Source organism: Thamnophis elegans, unplaced genomic scaffold, assembly GCF_009769535.1.
Source record: "Thamnophis elegans isolate rThaEle1 unplaced genomic scaffold, rThaEle1.pri scaffold_244_arrow_ctg1, whole genome shotgun sequence".
Lineage (NCBI taxonomy): Eukaryota > Metazoa > Chordata > Lepidosauria > Squamata > Colubridae > Thamnophis > Thamnophis elegans.
In genome coordinates, this window is record NW_022473713.1 from 1 (window position 1) to 8,696 (window position 8,696).

Genomic DNA, 8,696 nt, shown 5'->3' on the forward strand with positions numbered 1-8,696 from the left:
TTTCTGGTTCGCTCTCTCATTCTCTCTCTCTCATTCTCTCTCTCATTCTCTCTTCCTCATTGTTTCTCTGTCTCTCTCTCTGTCTCTCTCTTTCTCATTGTCTCTGATTCTCAGACTCTCTCTCCTTTCACTCTCTCTCATCCTCTCTGTTTCTCACATTCTCTCTCTTTCTCATTGTCCCTCCCTCTCTCTTTCTCTTTCATTGTCTCTCTCATTGTCCCTCCCTCTCTCATTCTCTCTCTCTCTCTTTCTCTCTGTGTTGTGTGTTTGTTTGTAAATCTATATGCTGGCTGGGGAATTCTGGGAGTTGAAGTTTCTCTCTGTATCTCTCTCTCATTCTCTCTCTCTCTCATTCTCTCTTCCTCATTGTTTCTCTGACTGTCTCTCTCTCTGTCTCTCTCTTTCTCATTGTCTCTGATTCTCAGACTCTCTCTCCTCTTTCACTCTCTCTCATCCTCTCTGTTTCTCACATTCTCTCTCTTTCTCATTGCCCCTCCCTCTCTCTTTCTCTTTCCTTGTCTCTCTTTCTCACTGTCCCTCCCTCCCTCTCTCATTCTCTCTCTCTCTATCTTTCTCTCTGTATTGTGTGTTTGTTTGTAAATTTATATGCTGGCTGGGGAATTCTGGGAGTTGAAGTCCACACACATCTCAAAAGGACCAAGGTTGAGTAACACTAATCCACAATACAGGTTAGTTCTGGACTTAGAACAGTTTTGTTTAAGCGATTAAAGTTACAAAGGCACTGAAAAAAAAGTGACTTATGGCCGTTTTCCACACTTACGACCCTTGGGGCATCCCCAGGGATCATGAGATTAAAAAAAAAAATCGGGGACGCTTGGCAAGCCAATGCAATACAAACCAATGCATTTATCTTGTTAGTGCAATTTATTATTGAATTTAACTGCACCTTGATTCTTGAGTTTTGAAGGTGTTGCCTTGCCCAATTGGAAAACCCACAATTTGCATCCCTTGCCTAGGCCTCTGTGTGTGTGTGTGTGTTTGTCAGTGCCTGCAAATCTATATTGACCTCTTTTCCGTTTCTTTTCCTCCCCCTGCTCCTTCTGTTTCTCTTGCAAAGAATGTTCCCAAAGATTTGTTCTTGCAAAAGACCATCCCTCCTATTTTGGGGGAGGGGGGGAGGGAAAGAGGAAGCCACGCCCCTTCAGGGAGAAAGTTTATGTGAAACTTTCTTTGGAGGAAACACAGAGAGAGAGAGAGCAAGAGGGGGGGGGGAAAGGAAGCAGGCAAAAAATAAACACCACCAACGAAGAGAAAAATGCGAAGGGGAGAGAAGGATGCGCTTTAAAAGGGGAGAAATGAGGGGGTCTAATTTTTCTTTTTTTAAACAAAAATTAAGCCTTTGTCGGGTCTTTTCTTTTGCAGAAGGTGCGGGGGGGGGGTCTCCCTCCCGCTCCCTTAAGCCCCCCCAGCGCGAGTTAGAAGCTGCATTTTAAATAGAAATCGGATTTTCACACGGCAGCGGTGCGGAGCGCGCTTGGACGGAACCGGAGCCGGCCTTTGGAGGGCCTGGAAGTTGGACTTGGGTCGGTTCCCCCCCCCCGGTGGGGTTTTTGTATGGGGAGGGGTTTTTTCTTCGTCCCCCTCCTCCGCCCTTCAGCCCCGGGACTTGGCTCGGCCGAGCGAATCGGAACCGCCGCGCGGAAGGAGCGTTTACATTGTTGCCGTCCACGCCGCTTCGGAGCTGCTTTCGGCCGGATTTTCCCTCGCCTCTCCGCCCTCCTCCCCTCCCCACGGGACCCGAGCTCGGAAGTGAACGTGGGAACGCGGTGGAAGTCTGCTGCCTGCCTCCTCTGCACTCCCGGTGCTTTGCTTTTCTTTCTCTCTCTTTCTTTCGCTTTTTATTCCTTCTTTCTTTCGCTCTCTGATTCTTGTTGTCTTTCTTTTCTGTTTCTAGTTCTTTCTCTCGTGTTTTCTTTCCTTCCTTCCTTCTTTCTTCCTCTCGCTCTCTCATTCTTTTTTCTTTTCTCTTTCCCTAGTTCTTTCTCTCGTGTTTTCTTTCCTTCCTTCCTTCTTTCTTCCTCTCGCTCTCTCATTCTTTTCTCTTTTTCTCTTTCCCTAGTTCTTTCTCTCGTGTTTTCTTTCCTTCCTTCCTTCTTTCTTCCTCTCGCTCTCTCATTCTTTTCTCTTTTCCCTTTCCCTAGTTCTTTCTCTCGTGTTTTCTTTCCTTCCTTCCTTCTTTCTTCCTCTCGCTCTCTCATTCTTTTCTCTTTTTCTCTTTCCCTAGTTCTTTCTCTCGTGTTTTCTTTCCTTCCTTCCTTCTTTCTTCCTCTCGCTCTCTCATTCTTTTCTCTTTTCCCTTTCCCTAGTTCTTTCTCTCGTGTTTTCTTTCCTTTCTCCATTCCTTCTCTCGCTCTCTCATTCTCGCCCTCTCTTTCTTGTTTCCTTTCGTTCCCTTTTCCTCGCTCTTCCTCTCCTATTTCCTTTCTTTCCTTCCTTCTCTCACTCTTTGATTCTCTCTCTCGTTCTTGTTGTCTCCCTTTTCTCTTTTTCACTTTCTAGTTCTTTCTCTCCTATTTTCTTTCTTTCGCTCTTCCTCTTTTTCTCTTTCTCGTTTTCTGGTTCTTTCTTTACTTTTTTTTTTTTAAACTTTCTCCTCCCTCTGTGTTTCTGTCTCCTGCTGCCGCTTTTTTCTCCCCTTTTGTCTTTCCTTCCGACTTTCTTTTTCTTTCTCTCTCTCTCACACACAACACCCCTCCCTCCCTCCCTTTTCCTGCCTCCTTTCTTCCTTCCTTCCTTCCTTCCTTCGGATGGCTTGAGGCCGGCGGGGGCGGCGAGCCCGGGACGCTTCCCAGCCTCGGGGATCCCGCCGCAAGAGCCGGGGGAGGGCAGGGCCCTGCAACCGCCGGCCTCCACAATGGCGGAGGGGGGCCAGAAGAGGACTCCCCTTTACCGGAGCGTCTCCTTCCAGCGCTTGGCCAAGTGGACCGGGCCGGCCCAGCCCGACGGAGGAGGAGGAGAAGACGATCCTCGGGGGGAGCCGCCAGCGCCGCCGCCTCGCCAGCCTCCCCCGCCCAGCGCCGACAACCCCCCGCCGCCGGAGCCCATCGGGCGGCGATCGCCCGGCCGCGCCGCTTCCTTCAGCGTCTCCTCCCGCCCAGCAGCCGCCGCCGAGCCGGCCGGCCGCGCCCTGCGGAGCCTCTCGCCCTCCGTGCGCCAACTTTCCCAGCGCTTCTGCCGCCAAGACCAAGCGCCCGCCGGCCGCGGAAGAGCCCCCTGCGGCCGCGGGCAGAAGGAGCTGGGGGGCTCCGAGGCCGCCGGGCCGCCCCCGCAACCCCCGCCCCGCAGCAGCCCCGCCGCCCCGTCCTCCTCCTCCTCCTCCTCCTCCTGCAAAGGGCCGGGCGAGGCTCCGGCGCCGGACTGGCCCAGCGTGACGGAGATGCGCAAACTTTTCGGCGAGAGTTTTCGGCGGCAGCAGCAGCAGCAGCAGCAGCTCCAGGCGGCCGAGCGAGGACGGGGCGTCCCGGGCGAGGACGGCTCCTGCCCGCGGAGCGACTTCCCGGCGGCTGCGCTGCTGCTTCCCGACGACGACGGCGGCGGCCCGGCTCTGGATGGGCCGTGCTGGGCCGAAGAAGAGCGCCGGGGCGTCCCTCCGCCGCCGCCGCCCCGCAGCTGCATCCCTTTCGCGGGGCTCCGGCCGCCTCGGGGCCCGCCGCCTCAGCTGGGGGATACTTCGCATTCCTGGCATAGTTCGGCCTCAGCCACCACCGCCGCCGCCGCCTCGCCGGCCCCCTGCCCGGCCTGGGGAGGCTGGGTCCCCCCGGAGATCTCCAGCAGGAGCGAGGACGAGTGGAGGCCTTTGGGGCCCAGGCCGGGCGGGAAGAGCCCCCCAAGGCCCTCCTCAGGCAGCGAGGAAGAGGAGGAGGAGGCCGGGCACCGTCGAGGGAGGAAGAAGAAGGGGGAAACTGAGGCCCAGGAGGAGGCCAGGGTGGTGCCCGGCATGGAGTGGCACCTCAAGGCCCAGCTGGACCTTTCTGGGGGTCTCCTGCCCCCTCAGGAGGAGGAGAGGACTACCCCGGGGGCCTCCGAGGGACCCAGGCCGCTTTTGGGGCTCACCCCTGCCCCCCTTTCCTCGGGGCCCGCCCTGCCTCTGGTGTCCCGCATCTCCAAGGTCAACCTGCCCCCCTTTGCGTCCAGCCCGGCTGGGTCCCGAAGTAGCAGCAGATACTCCAGCACGGAGACCTTGAAGGAGGACGAGCAGCCGGGGGTCTCCTGGGCCCTCGGCTTGGGTCGGACCCCCAGTTTTAGCCCGAGCGACAGCCAGGCTCGGTTGCAGACCCCCATCCGGGCCCGGCAGAAGCTGCCGCTGGGCTCGGCGAGATCCAAGCAGGAGTTGTCGTCCTTTGAGAGTTGGCTGCCTGGCGGCCTGGAACCCACGGCCAGAGCCAAGCACCAGAAGTCCATGTCGAATCCGGACATCGCCAGCGAGACCTTGGCCCTGCTCAGCTTCCTGAAATCGGACCTGTCCGAGCTGAAGGCCAAGAAAAGGGGCAGTCGGTTGAGTGACCACGAAGACCCGGCCTTCGGCAGCAACAACGGCGATGCGGCGAGCAGAGACGAACATTATCCCCAAGGAGGAGCCGAGCCCCCGTCGGTGGGGAGATGCCAAGGCGAGGCTCAGCCCCCCAACCGGTGGGTATTGGGCCAGCGCCCAACGCTGAAGGACCTCACGGCGACCCTGAGACGGGCCAAATCCTTCACGTACTCGGACAAACCGGCCTCCCGCCGCCTGTGCCTGCAGAACGCCATGAAGTCCAGCTCTTCGGAGCTCCTGTTGGCCACTCGCTTTGACCACAACGGTGTGGTTTCCGACAGCCGGGAAGAGGAGGTGCTCCCTGTAATCATCCAAGATCAGTACATCCAAGAGGCCAGGCAGGTTTTCGAGAAGATAAGTAAGATGGGCTCAGGACACGACTATAATTTCAGCTCGGAGTCCAAGGAAAGGGGGAAGGGCGGCACGGAGGAGGGAGAGGAGGCCCCGAGAGAGGGAGGAAGCGGCGGCCGGTGCTTGGAGAAAGCTGGCTCTGAAGGAGAAGAAGACGGTCCTGAGTCCAGCATGACTGATGAAGGAATTGTGACCGAGCCAGAGACGTCTCCTGCCTACAGCTATCTCGATCCCTCTGTCGCTGCGTGGAAGTTGGCCAACCGAAGAGGAACGGAGGCCTCCTCTCTTGAGAAGCTTCTCCCAAACCATCTAGCCCAAGGGAACGAGAACGTCGCCGCTGTGGACGAGGTGCTCCCCAATCCTAAGACGCTGTCCCAGGGCTTGTCGGAGACCCCCCTGACTCCTAGTGCCCTCCGCCGCCGCCGCAAGTTCCCATCCTTGGGAACCAACGGTTCCGAATCCAGCAACGGGAGCAGTGGGGAGTCGAGCGGGGAGTCCTACCGCTCTCTCAGCGACCCCATGCCCCACCGGAGGTGCTCCATCACCGAGGACTCCAAGAACTTCTCCGTGGATAGCAACCTCCTGGGCTCCTTGAATTCCAAGCCGGGTATCTTGGATGCTTCGGCCGCCACGTTGTCCGACTGTACGGGCAGCGCCGCCAGCGACCTCTCCGTCTGCAGCGACGGCCTGAAGGATTATAGCACCGTGATCCAGAACATCGTCAGCCAGCCCGGCGCCCTGGACAAGGTGATTGACGAGAAGGGCAACGGGAAGCCCATCAAGAAGAAGTCCTTCAGCGACCCCAGCCGCCGCGGCGAGCATGCCGGCCCGGGCTTCATGGGCGCCGGGGAACCCATCAGCGAGACAGAGCAGAATATCCTTCCGTCCAGCAGCGAGCCCATCCTTTCGGAGCAGCGGGCCCAGTCCACGGAGCAGGAAGTGCGCCGGTTGTCCTCCCAGTCGGAGCAAACCCTGCCGACACCACCGGAAGACAATGAGGTCCCTCAAGCCTTCAGCTTCGATCCCAAGCTGGCTGAAGTCCTCTCTCCCAGGATAGTTCGGCGTAATTCCAAGAAACGCAGCGACCGGGTGAATAATCAGGAGAGCAGGAAGGAAGAGACGGCACTGCCTTCCGTGGTGCCCACCACACTGGGCAGAGCAAGGCCGGGCTCCAAGCATGTGCGCCACACCAGCGAACCGGCCACCTTCCTCCGCCTCTCCGATGCCCACCTGCCCAGCTCACTCTATCAGAACGCCCACCCTGCCATCCAGGAGCTCCCGCACCTGCCGACCAAGCCTTCTCAGGTCCCCTCCTTGGAGGATGTCACCAAGCAATACATGTTGACTCTCAGTTCCGGGGAGACCCTCCCCAACAGCCCTGTGGATACCCCCAGATCGTCCCCTTCCACGCCGACCACCACGGAGCCCAAGCTGCCCAGATGCCCCAAACACCACGGAGAGATCAATGCCAGTAGCGCCAGGGCGAAGCCACAAGTGGTGAGTTTTCTTGTTCTTTCTTTTGGGATTTTCTGGAGTCTTAAGAAACTCTCTTTGTTGATGGTTTAGTTCTGCTGACTTATTCGGCGTTCGGGGATCAGGGTTAAGATTTTGCAAACCGAGTTGTCCTATCTAGGGGTGGCTTGCTCCGGCCGCATGTGGGACTTGGGATGCCAGGGTCTTCTCCACTTCTGGTGGGACTCTGACAACGCCACACCTTTTGAGTTTGAGTTTGGTGCCTAGCTGGAAAGGCAGTGGCGTGAAATAGCCTGGACAAGGCATTTTGGTTTCTAGTCCTCCTGGCAAGGACGCGCAGAGGCTTGGAGCAGCAATGGGTATGATTTAGTATTTGCCAGGTCTCGCGCAACCAGGTTGTTAACAGGAACTAGGCTTGTGGTGGTAGCGTTTTTTAAGTTCCGGGGGAGGAATTGGACGATGCGACACACACAAGGGCTGCCTCTCTGGGGAGTTGTGTTGTTGTGGGGAGGTGACAGGGGCTCAAGCACCCATCTAGTAGAGTAACTCAATGTAGGCCAACATCTAAGACAGTGATTCATACCTATAAGATGGGTGGACTTCAACTCCCAGAATTCCCCAGCCAGCTATGCTGGCTGGGGAATTCTGGGAGTTGAAGTCCACACTTCTTAAAATGGCCACAACTGAGAGACACTGAGACTTAAATTGGTATAAAGAACAATGTGGCCCAACCTTGGCAACTTGGGAAATGTGTGGCCTTCAATTCCCAGAATTCTTAGCGGCGGCCATACCAGCTAGGGAATTCTGGGAGTTGAAGTCCACACTTCTTAAAATGGCCACAACTGAGAGACACTGAGACTTAAATTGGTATAAAGAACAATGTGGCCCAACCTTGGCAACTTGGGAAATGTGTGGCCTTCAATTCCCAGAATTCTTAGCGGCGGCCATACCAGCTAGGGAATTCTGGGAGTTGAAGTCCACACTTCTTAAAATGGCCACAACTGAGAGACACTGAGACTTAAATTGGTATAAAGAACAATGTGGCCCAACCTTGGCAACTTGGGAAATGTGTGGCCTTCAATTCCCAGAATTCTTAGCGGCGGCCATACCAGCTAGGGAATTCTGGGAGTTGAAGTCCACACTTCTTAAAATGGCCACAACTGAGAGACACTGAGACTTAAATTGGTATAAGAACAATGTGGCCCAACCTTGGCAACTTGGGAAATGTGTGGCCTTCAATTCCCAGAATTCTTAGCGGCGGCCATACCAGCTAGGGAATTCTGGGAGTTGAAGTCCACACTTCTTAAAATGGCCACAACTGAGAGACACTGAGACTTAAATTGGTATAAAGAACAATGTGGCCCAACCTTGACAACTTGGGAAATGTGTGGCTTTCAATTCCCAGTATTCTTAGTGGTGGCCATACCGGCTAGGGAATTCTGGGAGTTGAAGTCCACACTTCTTAAAATGGCCACAACTGAGAGACACTGAGACTTAAATTGGTATAAAGAACAATGTGGCCCAACCTTGACAACTTGGGAAATGTGTGGCTTTCAATTCCCAGTATTCTTAGTGGTGGCCATACCAGCTAGGGAATTCTGGGAGTTGAAGTCCACACTTCTTAAAATGGCCACAACTGAGAGACACTGAGACTTAAATTAGTATAAAGAACAATGTGGCCCAACCTTGACAACTTGGGAAATGTGTGGCCTTCAATTCCCAGTATTCTTAGCGGCGGCCATACCGGCTAGGGAATTCTGGGAGTTGAAGTCCATACACCTTCAAGTTGCTGAAGTTGCGAAACCCCAGGTGTGTATGAGAGCTGATTAGAAAGCACAGGTGTCACTGAATTAAATTTGACTCTTGTATGTCTCCCTGATCGGATCCACCTTTGTGGCTTATTTTTCGGCAACGCAAGGGGGGTGTCCTCGACTTAATGACCACAACGGCGTGCAAATTCCCCGTTGCTAAGCAAGGCAGTGGTTCAGTGCCTCGTTTTGTGACCTCTCTTCCCGCCGTCGTTAAGTGCATCCCTGCAAGTGTTAGTAACGAATGGTTGGGAAGTGAATCCGATTGACTCGTCAGAAGGGCACAAAAGGGGATCACACGACCCCAGGACCGTCGTAAATATGAGCCGGTTGCCAAGCGGACCACGGGAGTTATGGGACAGTTGTAAGTGCGGCAAAGTTGTAAGTCACATTTTTCAGCACCGTAACTTCAAGGGTCGCTGAATGAACTGTTGTAAGTCAAGGACTACCTATATTAGAATACGGTAGTTGTGTCTAACTACGGGGCTGGGGGATGTGTTACTACATTGCAG

At 55.1% G+C, this 8,696-nt stretch overlaps 1 protein-coding gene across 1 annotated transcript; it reads left to right on the forward strand.

Moving 5' to 3' along the window:
- Positions 1-2,565: 2,565 nt before the first annotated feature.
- LOC116523392 (rho guanine nucleotide exchange factor 17-like) lies at positions 2,566-6,400 on the forward strand (the record flags this gene model as incomplete). The annotated part of the gene is made up of 1 exon (XM_032238495.1): positions 2,566-6,400. A coding segment is annotated over exon 1 (3,525 nt), but the record flags the coding sequence as incomplete, so codon positions are not given.
- Between the last annotated feature and the right edge of the window lie 2,296 nt (positions 6,401-8,696).